At 37.5% G+C, this 15,356-nt stretch overlaps 1 protein-coding gene across 1 annotated transcript in view; it reads left to right on the top strand.

The window, feature by feature from the left end:
• The window catches only part of ITGA4 (integrin subunit alpha 4), an 80,339-nt gene that overhangs the window by 45,766 nt on the left and 19,217 nt on the right, over positions 1–15,356 (top strand). Inside the window, exons 16-17 of the mRNA XM_080799801.1 lie at positions 6,773–6,922; positions 9,210–9,286. Of these exons, the coding sequence (XP_080655927.1) occupies positions 6,773–6,922; positions 9,210–9,286 (227 nt within the window). The remainder of the gene's footprint in view (positions 1–6,772; positions 6,923–9,209; positions 9,287–15,356) is intronic.

Here is a 15,356-nt window from a genome sequence, read left to right as displayed (position 1 = left end):
CCAGGTTTGTTGACCTTTTCAAAGAACCAGCTCTTTATCTTTTCTATTGTTTTGTGTTTTTTAGTCTCTATTTCATTTGCTTGAGCTCTGATCTTTATTATTTCCTTCCTTCTACTAGTGTTGGGTTTTGTTTGTTCTTGTTCTTCTAGCTCCTTTAGGTGTTTGCTTGAGTTGTTTTCTTGTTTCTTGAGGTATGTCTGTATTACTATAAAATTTCCCTCCTAGAACTGCTTTTGCTGCATCCCAAATATTTTGGACCGTTGTGTTTTCATTTTCATTTGTTTCTGTGTATTTTATTTCCTCTTTGATGTCTTGGTTTACCCATTCATTATTTGGTACCATGTTATTTAGCCTCCATGTGTTTGCGTCTTTTCCAGTTTTCTTGTAACTGATTTCTGGTTTCATATTCTTGTGGTCCGCGAAGATGCATCATATGATTTCAGTCTTATTAAATTTATTGAGACTTGTTTTGTGACCTAACATGTGATGTCACCTGGAAAAGGTTCCATGTGCACTTGTAAACAATGTGTATTCTACTGACTTTGTATGGAATGTTCTGTATGTATCTGTTAGGTCCATCCAGTCTAATGTGTCATCGAAACCACTATTTCCTTGTTGATATTGTGTTTGGATGATCTGTCCAGTGATATACATGGAGTGTTAAAGTCCCCTGCTATTACTGTATTCCCATTAGTTTCTCCCTTTTTATGTGTTAATAATTGTCTTATGTATTTTCATGCTTCCATTGTTGGGTGCATAGATACAATTGTTTTATCTTCTTGTTGGATTTTCACTTTATATAGCGCCTTCTTTGTCTCTTGCTACGATTTTTGTTTTAAAGTCTATTTTGTCTGATGGCAGGATTGCTCCTGTAGCTATTTTTTTTTCACTTGCATGTATGTATATGTTTTTTACCCCTTTGTTTTTCAGTCTGCATGTATCTTTAGGTCTGAAGTGAGTCTCATATATAGCATATAGATGGGTCTTGTTACTTTAATCCATTCAGTCACCCTATGTCCTTTGAAGCATTTAGTCCACTTACATTTAAAGTAATTATTGTTGGGTATGTATTTATTGCCATCTTATTATTTGTTTTATGGTTGTTTTTATAGTTCTCTGCTCCTTTCTTCTCCTTGGGGTTTGATGGCCTTCTTTAGTGTTACACTTGGGTTTTTGTCTCTTGATTTTTGTGTATCTATTATAGGTGTTTGATTTGCAGTTACCATGAGGATCATATATAACATCCTAAGTATATAACAATCTCTATTAAGTTGTTGGTCATTTAAATTTAAACCCATTCTAAAAGCACTACATTTTTACCCCATCCAACATATTGTATATATATGTTATATTTTGCATCCTTTTTTGTGAGTTCCTTGACTGATTTTTGTACATAAAATTGATTTTTATGCCTTTTGTGTTTTAACCTCCATAATGGTTTCATAAGTGATTAATCTACTTCCTTTATTATGTGATTGCCTCTACCTTTGAAATTGTTCCCTTTCATAGTTTTCTTCTAGTGGAAATGTTTAGTTTTTTACACCTTACAGTGTTTTAGCTATTGAAATGATCTTCTATTAGATGTCACTTTTCCCACTATGAAAATGTTTTCTTGTCCATATACATACGTGACAATGAATCTCTGTCTTTGCTGTATTCATATATACAACTTGATTAGATCTTAGTGATTTCTTAGTACAAGTTCTTAGAACAAGGGGTAATTTTGAAGCTGCTTTGATTTAGGGAAACTCAATTAACAATTGGCAGCGGTTTTTAGGAATGTTGGAGTAGCTATGGTGGAGCGAACTTCCCTAAAGGCTTTTATACAGATTTTTTTGGTTGATCTTGATGGAATCTCTACATCAAAATATTCACTGATGTTTAAGAAGAGAAGAAGGGGTGGTAAAGTGGGACAACAAATAAAGTAACAAGATTCTCACCCTGCTTGCAACATTTCCAGTAAAAGCTAGAAATACATAGCTTAGTCATCAGACCAGGAATGCCTGTCTGCATTGATAATTAGAGATCCAGTGAGTTCAGTGGCCTTAGCATGTTGCGTAATTATGAAATCAACCTGCCTAATGCAGTAATACAGTAGATTAATTCATTCTTTCCCTTGATTTCTCAAATTTCTAGATATTTGGATTTCTGAAATCAAGAAATTTTATTTTGTTATGTAAGTGTTTAGGTGACTTCTAAAGCCCACCTTTTTCAAAAATAACTTTCAGGAAATGGATATATGTTTGATTAGTAAATTATATTTTATTTATTTGTTTTTATTGTTCAGCTCTACAAGTACATAGCTCAGTCTACACAGCAGACTATGAACTGATCCATATATGCATACATTTCTGCTGAAAATCTAAGTACAACCGACCTATGCAACTATCCTGATGTTATGGTAGTCAAGAATTGGATCCATTATTCCAGCATATGTTAATTCTTTGCTAGTTTGCAAGCTCTTTGAAGACAGAATACTACTTTTTGCATGTTTGTATTCTTCCTTAGAGATAATCTGACTCATTACCTGAGGTAGAAATCAATAAATATTTTTAAAATTTAGAGATGATGTATTCTCAGTGCTGTTTAAAGAATTCTATAAAGGAAAAGCTGAGAATGTTGTATTGGTGTTACAGTTCTAGCACCTGCTTTGGGGGTGCTGTCTTCCCTCAAGTTGTTGGTAGTGCCAGACCGTTCTCCACTCCCTGAACCAAGCTGACTAGCTAGAGCGGTTTTCGTCACAAGTGGTGGTGCTGGCTTCAGTTGCAGTCTGTGCCTCTGCCTTTCCTTCTCCCTCCCATCCCATTTCCCACATTTGTAACAGAGGGGTATTTCAGAATCATAAATCTGATTATATTCCTTGCTTAAAATTCTCCTAAGACCTTCTCATCCTCTTTTGACTGTAGATTGGTGGCCCTCCTTCTTCTGTACTTGTGTATACATCCATCAGAATGCTCATCCCCCACACTGCGTGTGGATTTCTGGGCTATTATGGATTGTGACAGAGGTATTGACTTTCGGTTTTGTATCCCCAAAGTCTGCCTTCCACACAGCAGACCCATGCATAGATACGTTACAATGTCTATACCTCAGTGTCCTTTCTCATTCAGTAAACTTTGTAAACATTTCTGGCTCCACCCTTTGGGTTTTTTATTGCATACACACAGTAGGAAGACATGGGCCTATGGCTCAGTCCTCAAGTGGCCATAAATACGAATTTCTGTAAAAGTCAAACAAGAAGGTGGACTTTGTGTAATTTCAGACATGTGCTCATTTGCACGCTTGTGGGTTGCCCTATTTTATGTAATTGTCCATAAAAATGTGGCATGGAATCTTCATTATTTTTAATATAGATAGCACATGCCCATCCAAATGAAGAATTTTAAGCAAATCTACTTTTTCCCTCCCAAATACTTAATTAGTCATTTCAAGACATTTTTGATATTCTAGCCTTTGTCTTAGGTGGAGCTGTTAAAGTTAAATAAGTGTGAATATCTGTCAAATACAGTTCTTGCAAGAGTGCACGTACATTTTATATATTGTGAGAAAAGCATAATTAATAGCTAATTAGGATAATGAAAGTAATATACACCAGATGTAGAGAAGACCTTGTGGAAAATTAGTATGAATTAGATAACATGCGATTTGGTCAAAGCAAGCTTGTTGAGAAGAATTAAAGCAGTGGACATGTGGAGGGACAATCAGTGGCTGTCTAGCTCCTACACCTAGGGAATAATTTAATCAAGTTTGCTATTGTAATACTCAGGGCTTCAAGCTGTTCCGTTTTCACAAGTTGATAACTTGGGATTTGGGCCTTGATTTGCAGCATTCCTATATGGTCAAAGTTTCATGTTGAGATGATCACTTATCAAGTACTTTAATAAAATCATCTCCATGTATAAGAATGGCAAAGTGCTAAGAGATCTTGCGTACTCTGATTCATGCTCCAAATCTTCCAGGTACTAGCTAATTAATGCAAGTCTAATACTTGGTATCTAACTCATTTCCTACTTAATAATCATTGACTGGCAATGGTCTGCTTTTCTTTTCTATTTTTTTTAATTCCTTCCAATTGTTCACCTGCTTTTCTTATTAGAAACTGAAATTCATTAATTTCTTGATTGGTTGATGTAGCTATATTTTGAAGCAGCATATATATATAAGTCAATATCTAACATCTTTTGAACTCTTAAGTGCCAAGTGTTATGCTAAGTATTTTGCAAACCTCATGCCACTGAATGCTCATAGCAGTAGGTACAGGTATCATAAGGATTGTCTTTCTTTCCATTTTTCAGATGAGGTAACTAAGCCATAGACAGATGAAGTAATTTGTCCAAGTTGTTAGTAAGTGTTGCACCTGGGATTGGAACCTCTGTACCTACAGACCACTTGCTCTTAGCCACTATATACATATATTGATAGTTATAAATATTGTAAAAAGAAAAAATTACATCTTTATTTACATAAAGATAGAGTAGATGTAGTCTTTTATGTAATAGATCATCATGATTAATTTACTTCACTGATTTTTATCAAGCTGCTACATCACAGCTGTCATCTGTATTACAGGCATTTTTCCCATACCCGTTAGGGATTACTAATTGATGAGCTTTACAAACTATCTGTTCTTTATTTGCTTTTAGGCATTAATGTTTAAGCCATATTCCAATCTTGAAATGTCTGTAGGTAATAAAAACCTGGGCCACTAATGTTACTTACTAGGAGTTCTGTTAATGACAAAATCATGGATCTACTCAGCAATTGAATAAACATAAACCTCAGTTATGGTTTAAGGTAATATGTCTAGCCCTGGTGCAAAAACTTGAGTCTCTTTAAATGGTCAAAAGGAACTTAGTTGAATTTCCTTTTTAAAAGAGGAACCAGGGTGCCTGGGTGTCTCAATTGGTAGACGATGCGACTCTTGATTTCAGGGTTTGTGAGTTCGAGTCCCACGTTGGGCATAGAGATTACTTAAAAACAAACAAACAAATAAATATATAAATAAAATGAGAATGACCTGTAGATTGAAATGGGTATTTGAAAGGTAGGGTCAAACTGTGATGTAAAGCTCACACATCCAAGTATAGTAATAATTCTAGTATTAAAAGAAAAAACTGCGTAGCTCCAAGTAGATAGTCTTTACTGATTGTTAACTACCTTCTCAAATCCCGAGATTATTTCTCCATTTAATTTTTGTGGCGCTTAAGATACTTCTTTTATAGATTTGCCATCAACATGTCTTATTTCATGAAATTTGTCTCCTGAATTCTGATATAAATCCTCATAGATTACTTCATCAGTAAAATCTTACTTGCCCACCTACTTAGATAATGAGAAAAAGAAAGGTGTCTGTTTTGTTCAGTACACTTTGAAAATCTCATTTCTGTCTAGAGAGGGCCGGGTTAAGTGCTTTCTAAGAGGTACCATGTTTTATGCATTACTGACTTTTTCCCCCCAAAGGCATGAGATTCAAGAACAACCGCTTTCAAAGTTAACTTTCCTGCCAGCTATTTTACTGTTTGTGTATATATGTATGTTAGCAAATAATTTTGACACTATGTGGTATATTCTGCAGTAGGAGACTGGTGAATAATCAAATAATCTTTAAGTACATGGGAAGATATTTTTAAAAGAGAAAAATAATGCCTGCACGTGGAAACTCAGATTAAAATATGTGAATTGACAATGAGTGTAATGAACTCAAGAGCTGTTTCTCTGGGGGCAGAATAAAATAAATTTAAAAATCATCCAAAAAAGGGGTGCCTGGGTGGCTCAGTTGGTTAAGCAGCTGCTTTCTGCTCTGGTCGTGATCCCAGGGTCCTGGGATTGAGCCCTGCATCCTCAGCAGGGAGCCTGCTTCCCCCTCTTCTCCCCACTTGTGCTCTCTCTTGCTATCTCTGTCTCAAATAAATAAAGTCTTTTAAAAAATCATTCAAAAAGGCTTTTTGATCACATATAAATAAGATTATGAATGAGAAATGCTGTGTAAAAATTAGTATAAGATATTAAATTTAAAAGAATGTCATGCAGAATGGAAATCAGAATGGATCCCAGATGGGTAAAATTCCTCTGTAATTGATAAATAATCCAAGCATTTTCTTTGTGAAGTGTAAAAGCATAATAAACTTAGAAAAGTTGTAAAAACTAATAAAATTCAGTAAAGTGACTAGGATAAAAGATTAAATCTGTAAAACAACTTCCCCACGTATTATTTATAACCTTCTTAAAAATATAATTGGAAAAGCTCCATAAATAATAGAAAAATAGATACATTTCATAATAAATATGAGATCAAATGAATCAAATTGAATTAAAATGTTACTGAGACATATAAAAAGAAACTAGAATAAATTGAGATACCCATTTCTACAAGTTTACTACAGGGAAATGTTAAACAGAATAAGATGCTGATTAGTACTTTGAAGTGATTTGCAAAGAGTTCATAATGGAAAATGCTTATGTCAATTGATAAAAAGTATACATAGAAAATATTCAAATCAAAGACCATATGTCCAAATATAAAACTATACCACAGACTGGATATGCTTAATTTTATGCTTTTTTTGTGTTTTTTTCTAATAAACATACATGCTTTTTGTAATGTGAAAAAATATACACATTCAGTGTATTTTAACAATTTAGATGAAAAGGTAAATACTTTCTTTATTTTCCATGTTGTTTGACTTTAATGTAGGGATGGAGGAACTTTCTATGTATGTTTTTATTTACATACTTGTTGTTATTTCTAACTTAAGGCTTTAAATTTCCTTAGAAAGATGTGCGGGACATCCTCACCCCAATTCGGATTGAAGCTGCTTACCACCTTGGGCATCATGTCATCAGTAAACGAAATGCAGAAGAGTTCCCACCACTTCAGCCAATTCTCCAGCAGAAGGAAGAAAAAGACATAATTGAAAAAACAGTGAGAATATTTTCCTTTATTCGAAACGTGATGTGCATGTAACTAAAGTAATTTTTTTGAAACATTGCCTAATTCTGGGGAAATGAGTTATCTTTCTGATTTCTTTAAAATTTTTTATGAATTTTTTAATATAAAAAGATTTATGGTATGTCTTGTTTTCCATATTCCTTTATTTTTTATATTTCCTTTAGGATATTGAACTGAATATTTTAAAATATGCATTTAGTCCCAGCAATAGCTTCCCATATACATGAGATGTTAATCTTCTTTCCTTGATTCCTTGCCCATGAGGAAAATAAATTGCTAGGGAGTGCTCATAATGACAGTGAGTCACATTCATGAGGTTTCTCTTCCCCTTTTTCATTTTCTGACACCTTCTCTCTCATTTTGTCTCCCTCTCATTCACTCTACCCAGATCCATTCATATCTCAGTAGGCAAATTCCCTTGCTGGCTTTTACTCATTTATAAACATAAGTATTCCTGTTATACAACAATTTCTCTTTCAAATTCAACTACAGACTTTGCAGCCACGTCCCAGGATCCATTGCATTTTCAGATGGATCTGGCATTCTAACCAGCGCACAGCCTTTTCTAATGTATTCCGAAATACCTCCATTTCATTGGCAGTGCGTTTACTCCCAGGAGTCCGGTTGTTTGGACCTTTCCTGTCCAACAACACAAAGACCTACTCAACAGGATGTTTGAGGGCATGGTAAAAACATTCATTAAAATCATTTGCTAGGGGCGCCTGGGTGGCTCAATGGGTTAAGCCTCTGCCTTCGGCTCAGGTCATGATCCCAGGGTCCTGGAATCCAGATGACCCCACCCCCACCCTCTTCCTGCTTCCCCCTCTCTCTCTGCCTCTGCCCACCTCTCTGCCTACTTGTGATCTCCCTCTCTCTCTCTCTGTCAAATAAAATCTAAAAAAAAGATAAAAGTATTTGCTCATGGCACAAGGAATGTAAAAGGCAGAAGGGACACTCGAAGGGCTAGTTCATATCCTGTCTAGACAAATTGCTACTAAGTCACTTGAAGCAATTTGGGCTGACAATCATGATTCTCTAGAACACTAGATCAAGTGACCATAATAACTCAAGGCAAGTTTTCTCAATACCCTTATGAATATATCTATGGTATATCTATGGAAGTTAGTGTTTTCACCCTTCTGTTGAACTTTACTTGTCAATATCAACTATTCTTAACTACGTTTAATAATGAAAACCACAGTGTTGTAAGTATATAAGCCCAAACCTGGCAACGTGTAGTTACATTAGAATAAAATTCTACCTTTGGTTTTTAGAGCACCATGCTTTACAAGTAAGAGTGATAGGGAAAAAATCATGTTTACCTAATCATTTAGAGAAAGATTTACACTTTCCTTCTGCTTCACCGGGTTGAGGTAGTCTGTGGTCGGATGCGCTATTTGACAACATGCTAGTCATTTCCCATTTAATGAACCTAGCTCCTTCTCTGACTTTCTAGATTTCTCTTAGCATCTCTCCCTTTTGACCTGTTCCTCTCAGCTTCCTTTTTCTCTCTCTCCACTCTTTATCTTATACCTCAGGTTTTCCCATATACCTCTGAGTATCTCTGGGTCCTATTAAAATGCTCTGAGTTAAATAACTTCTAGAACCCTGAGTATCAACTATTACTGTGTTCAATGTGTCCTCAGAGTAAAATTTCTAAATTTCTGCATTTTACTGTTTTCAATAAATATAAGCCCATTGTCCTACCATCTGTGAAAAGCAAGTGCCATGTTTATTTGTAATAAGTGGGATCAAACTATAGCACCAGAAAATTGAAAGGAACTTAGCAATGAACATCTTGGCAGCACAGGTTTTAAACACTTACCTTTAAAACTTTATCTCAGTTTGATTAAACTCATTTTTTTCCGTAACAATTATAAAAGAAGCAATAATGTTTTCCATTAAACAAATTTAGGCTTTCAGTTTACCTATTGGAAGAATCAGTTCCTTTAGCCCTACAGTTGTCATTTGAACTTGTGACCAATTCAAAAGTGGCAAAATAAGTCATAGATGTCTTATGCTTAAGAATAGAGGTATCCCATTAAGCCTCTGCCTTTGGCTCAGGTCATGATCTCAGGGTCCTGGAATGGAGCCCCACATCGGGCTCTCTGCTCTGCAGGGACCCTGCTCCCCCCCCCCCACCTCTCTCTGCCTACTCTCTCTGTCAAATAAATAAATAAAATCTTTAAAAAAAAAAAAGAATAGAGGTATCCCAAATTGTTGAACTACCATAAAAAATACTGTTATGTTTTATTTCCAGATAAACTTTGCAAGATTTTGTGCCCACGAAAATTGTTCAGCTGATTTACAGGTTTCTGCGAGAATTGGATTTTTTAAGTAAGTATAATTTACTGTAACTCATCAAGATGGGCAATGGGTGTGTGCTTGTGGGTTCTAAAGAGGAAAGGACTAAGAACTATTCCTTAGGGATTAGCAGCTTTCAAAGAATTGGGAAAAAAAAACAAACAACAACAACAAAAAAACACAAAACACTCTCCTGAAAGAGATTAAGTAATCTATTTGTCACTCACAGAACATAAATACTCAGAGGTGACCAGTTTTTGAACAATGAGAATATGTGAGCACCAAGATTTTATAAAGTATATTTTAATCTTTTACTGACCACTCAGAAGATATTTCAGGATTTAGTTGTGCCTTGAGGAGTCATGATTGTAATTATGTTTTAGACACTTGTCGCTGCTATTAATAGAGTTTTGGTGGCAAAATGAGCTAGTGTTCACTAATATATAATCCTTAGGCTTTTTATCATCCAAAACTGGTAACATAAGTCAGACTGATGTACAAAACAAAAGAAATCCCTAAATGTATATGAGAGCATTTGAAAGGGAATAAACCACCTTGCTTGTCTAAATTCACAGAAGAGGGAATAGTAAAAAGATAATCCACCTATCATGCAAAGAATAGTGCCTACCTAGCATACAGTGAAAATTAGATGAATGTTGGCTGCTGTTACTATTTTATTATGGGAAATAAACCAACTGCAATTTTATAAAATGTATTATGTCTAAATACCCTGTTTTGAAATTGGTCTGCATACTAGAGGGAAGATGTGAAAATGAGGACCAGAGAGAGAGAATCCATAGTGAGGTTGAGGGCTGATTGCGTACAGGAAGTAAGAGGGGACGGAGACATCAGTGACAGGACAGGAAAATGGGAAATTATTTTGGGGAGGTGGAGATAAAAAGGAAACAAGCTTAAATTGGGACACGTTGAATTTGGTGGGATTTCTACATGTAGCTTTCCACTTGAAAATCTAGTTCAGGATTGTTTGGAAGTCATCTACACATTAGCAATTTGTGAGCATGAGGGGGCCGGGAGTGGGGAATGTGTGGAAATGTGAATTTCACAAAGGAAAGAATGAGGGATCAAGTTGGGGAGGGGACAGTTTTATTTAACAGTCTTCACAAGAATAGGGAGTCCCTGGGGGAAACTGTAAAGGTATCCCTAGAGAACTAAGACAAGCAAATCCATAGTGAAAGAGCCAGTGGAAAATACAGAAAAAGGGACTTCATATTGTAAAATTTTATAGAGAGCTCAGATAGTACAATGCCTGGGGAAAGGTCTTGGGAACTAGCATTGAAAATGTGACTAGTGGGTGAGAAAAGGATGTTCCTGGCAACTTTTAAGATGGAAATTTCACTGCAGTAGTAGCCAAGTGAGAGTCTGAGTTCAAAGGGAAAAAGAATATACTGGGGACGAGTAGGTTCAACTGAAAAATTTCTATGTGGTGATGAAATTCGTTATTTATTTAATCATGGGACGACACAAACACATGTGAGGGTCAAAAGCAGAGTAAAAACTAAATTGAAGAGGGAAATGTACTTCAAGCCTGGAGCATTTTTCAGACTCTATCAGAACTCTCTCCGCTGAAGCGCTTGGCAGCTGCTCACTTCACCTTTTGCACGTCTTTTGCTTTCAGTTCCACGTTGCCATCAAACTCGGGTTCCCCTCCAACTTCTCTAGCTCGTTCTCACTTGTCATTTGAGGATCTTTGATTTTGGCTCTCTTGGCTTCCTAACCTGTCCTCTCACCCCTTTCTCACACCCCCCTGTTTTCCCTGAGTAATCGTGCCCACAGCTGTGACCTCAGCTGGCCTGTCTACACTGCTGATGCTCAGCTCAGTATCTGAGTTTCACACCCACACATGCAACTGTCCTGTCCTCTTGGGTGCCCAGTCACTATCCACCTGTGACACAACCGTTAGTCGCCAAAGCCAACAACCTGGAGCTCAACCTGCATTTTTCACTTTCTTATCCCTGAGGTACAGTAAATTACTAAGTTCTGTAATACTACCACCTACAGGTGTATTTTATATATCATGCTTCTCTCCCCACGCAGCCCCCTCTCTCTCCCTCTCCCCCTCTCCCTCTCTACCACTCTTGCTCCAAACCAGATACTCAGTATCCTTCCTGGGTCACCAACCTTTCCCACTCTTTGGGCTTCTGACCTCTGATTTTATATTATTCTAAATCCTCGACTGTGGTATTTCCAGAGTGTGAGCTTTCTTTCTTTCTTTCTTTTTTTTTTTTTTTTTTTAAGATTTTATTTATTTATTTGACAGACGGAGATCACAAGTAGGCAGAGAGGCGGGCAGAGAGAGAGAGAGGTGGGGGGAAGCAGGCTCCCCGCTGAGCAGAGAGCCCGATGCGGGGCTCGATTCCAGGACCCTGGGATCATGACCTGAGCCGAAGGCAGAGGCTTAACCCACTGAGCCACCCAGGCGCCCGAGTGTGAGCTTTCTAACATACATTCTGATAACAGGACTCCAAGGGCTCATTAAAACTTAAAATCCCAACCATGCCACGGGACTTTTTTCCATGAATGGCAGAATACTTGTTTGACCACGCATTCTCAAGCCTCTGTATCTTTTTCTTCCTCCTACTTATATACCTGATTAACTCTCATTTGTCTTATAAATCTCAGCTGTTTTTCTTTGTCTCCAGCTACAGGAACACAAGTCCTGTGACCCTGGTTCCATTGCATTTACGCTCACCACTCTTACTGTCTGTCTCCACACTGTCCTGTGAGCTGCATCAAGATAGATTTCTGTCTTTTCATCTGAGTGTTCCAGTGCCTAATAGAGAGCCTGGAGTGCTATAGGTGACTAGTGGTTGTTTGCTGAGAATAGAACAAGGTCCTTAGGAAACAGCATAAAAAATGGGATCAGACTCAGGTGGAGGAGTTAGCTTAGAGAGAAGTTAAGATTGTCTTTATCTTGAGCTAAGAAAAAAGTGATTGACAAAAATTAAGAAATCTCAAAGTGGCAGGAAGGGAAATACAGAGAAATCAGGGATGGCCGGGATAAAAAGCAAGTTAATATATGGAAAGTGAGGGCTTTGAGGATGGACTGGGAACTTGAAGGGAATGGGAAAGGATTCAAAATAGCTGTTAAGATAAATGGGATAGGAATGAGTAAAAAGGTTGACAAACAGTGTTGAGTACCCTGCTGGGGTGGGATCACATATGGCAGAGAATAAATTAATTCTTTTCACTTAGGCAATGCCAATATAGCCTTGAGCATCCACAGTTGAGGGCCAAGAAGCCCTAACCTATTTGATTTATAATTGGACTTTATACTTAAATTATCCAGATTGGCTGCTCAGAGAGTCCAAAAACAATGACTACTAACTACTTTGTATCCCAGCATGTAATGTGGGGCCTTTGTTGAGTTATTAGACGAATAATTTACAGCCTCCCCATTCATGTATTTATTTTCTTCCTCAAATGCTTAGTTTTCTTGGTGTTTTTGCTGTCATGGGCCTCTGATAAGAAGAGCTACGTGGGTGAAAGCTTATCTAAGCTATAAATAAGTAGTTTTTCATTTTCTTAGACACTCCCAGTGTCCACTTTGTCGTCTTTCTCTGCAACCACACTGGCCTATGAAAAAATGGGACAGTGACGTTTATATGAAAATATTACTAAGAACACTAAATTCTTTCCTGAAGAATGAAAATACATCTTAATAAGATATGAAATAATTTATTTGTCTTCAGTACATATTTTCTCACAATAAGAAATTCTGTTACGTACTTTTTTTTTTTTACTTTGAAGTGATAATATTTCTTGATGTCTGTCAAATCCATTATGATTTTAAATGGCAGCCAGTGGTGGGGAAGGCAGCATCTTTGAAGGTGTGGGCTTTGAGTCACCTTCATGAGAATCACCTGGAATGCTTAATAGAAATGCAGTTTTCCAGGCCCCAGAACATCTGAATCAGAATCTATGGGCACCAGGCCAGAAATATGCAGTATTAATAGGGCTATGAGTGGTTTTTTATCAAACTAAAATCTGGGAAGCAATGCAGTGGTGGTGAAGAGTTTCAGATCTAGTCAAGCTAATCTGGTTAAAGTTTATCTACCATTTTCTAGCTGAATGGCCTTTTTAGAGAAGACTTTTCACCTCTGTAAACCTCTTTTCCTCATTGATCAGACGATAAAATCATACCTACTCTATATGGTTGCTTCAAAAATAAAATGCAATACTGCAAACCAAGTGCATAACACAAAGCTTGAAATACATGAAGGTTCGTAGAAGTTATTTCTGGTAACATTGTTACTGGGATATGGGTAGACCATGATTTAAAAAAAAAAAAAAAAAAAGTTTGGCCATAACATGAAATACTGCCACTGAATCCTTGGCATTTTCTGCATGTGGACTGGTGGTTTCTCTGGAGTTGAAGGTTTCTTTCTGTCCCAACTGGGTCAGTAGTTGGCCATTTCATGAGGTTTGAAGTGGCACAGATGCCAGTAAAAGGTGTAAGTCCCCCATCTTTTGCATCAACTAGGAAAGTTACAGGCCATCTCTGTTAGGTAAATGCTCCTGACTTGAGGACTCTTTTCATCGATCCTTAGGCCCCCAGTGAAGGGTTCCGACAAAGTGCCCTGTCTTGTGATAAATTGTCATCTGTCGGACCAAACTGTGCCTCTTCCAAACAAAGGTCCTCTCTCCCTGCTCAGGAATAGTAAGCACGGCAATGCTTGCGGCCCATTCTCCCGACCATAACCCCTCTGGCACAGAGGGCATTGAGGTGCCTCCGAGCACAGACCCGCTTTCGGTAAATGCATTTCCACAGCAAAGAGCTGGAGTTTCTGAGAACTGCCGTAGCAGAGTGCCCACAGCAAGCCAGGCAGCGCACGCACACACTGTCTCACGTGCTCATTAACTTGAGGCTTCTAACCAGAGGTCTAAATTCTCAGGACAGTCAGCCCTGATCGTATGAGTTTGCACGACAAAATGAAGATGAGCAAATATTTTTATCCAGATTACAAATACAGTAGCAGGTATTAGCCATCACGTAAACAGTTTAAAATCAAGTCTTTCATATTAATGACTGATCTAAATGACACTGCTTCCCTTCTCTACCGCAGTCATGCATCCTGGGTAAGTGATGTAGGCTTTTCCTGAGCAAGTGCATTCATTATGTTAGGACCGCTTTTAACTGCAGGTGACAATACTTGATGAATCGTGACTTATATAATAAAGGCACTTAATTGTTTCTGCGTAATAAGCAGGAGGTGGCTACAGGCTTAATAGGCAGCTACCAAAATCTGGACATGTGTGGTTATCCTCCCAGTTTTCTTGGCTTTTCCCTCATGGTCCCCCAAAGACTGTAGCAGCATCAAGGTTGCCAACCAAAGAAAAGGGGCAAAAGCAAAATTCTGTGTCCCCTCGAGGCTGCCTTCGAGGAAGGGAAGCACCTTCGCAGACCTCTTACTCTGATTTACAGGACCTTGTCGCAAGCTCATCCGTGAATTATTGTAGAGCAATCATAATTCATTCCCTGAAGCTGAACGAGGGGCCTCTCTTCTGCAACAGCAAGGGAGTACTGCCTTCTGCCTGAATAATCTGGGGTTCTTCTTGCAGCTAAGAAGGGAAATTACTGTTGGGTACACAGCAAAGCGTGGTATCTACGACTACGCTGTTTGTCTCCAAAAGAGCAAGTCTATCAAAACTATCCACTTTTAAAATGGAGATGGTAGACTATATGCCTCACTGATCTCAGGGTCCTGAAAGATGAATTATATCCTCTATACATTAAAACATGCTAATTACTAATTGTATCTTCCAATCTATGTTCTCCTGCTCTACTCCTCGGGACCTCCAGGAGTCTGCCTTTATTCAAATGCAGTCTCCTTAAATGTTAGTTAACTGACATATCTTAGTTGATGAGAATTTTCCAGTATTTTCTTTTTCTCTGAAGTCAGTAGCAAAAAGAGGGCACCATTTCACATAGGCTTGTAGGCCACTTGCTGCAGGCTAGTTTTTTTTGTCAAATAAATGACTCCTGGACCTCAACACAGGTAACATCTCCATTTGCATTATATTTTCTTCTAGCATCTTGATTAAAAACATGTTAGCTGTGAAGCCCTAATTCATCTTACCAAAG

Source organism: Martes martes (genome assembly GCF_963455335.1).
Source record: "Martes martes genome assembly, chromosome: 3".
In the NCBI taxonomy this organism is placed as follows: Eukaryota; Metazoa; Chordata; class Mammalia; order Carnivora; family Mustelidae; genus Martes; species Martes martes.
Note: the sequence above shows the minus strand (reverse complement) of the source record. Positions and strands in the feature narration are given on the sequence as shown.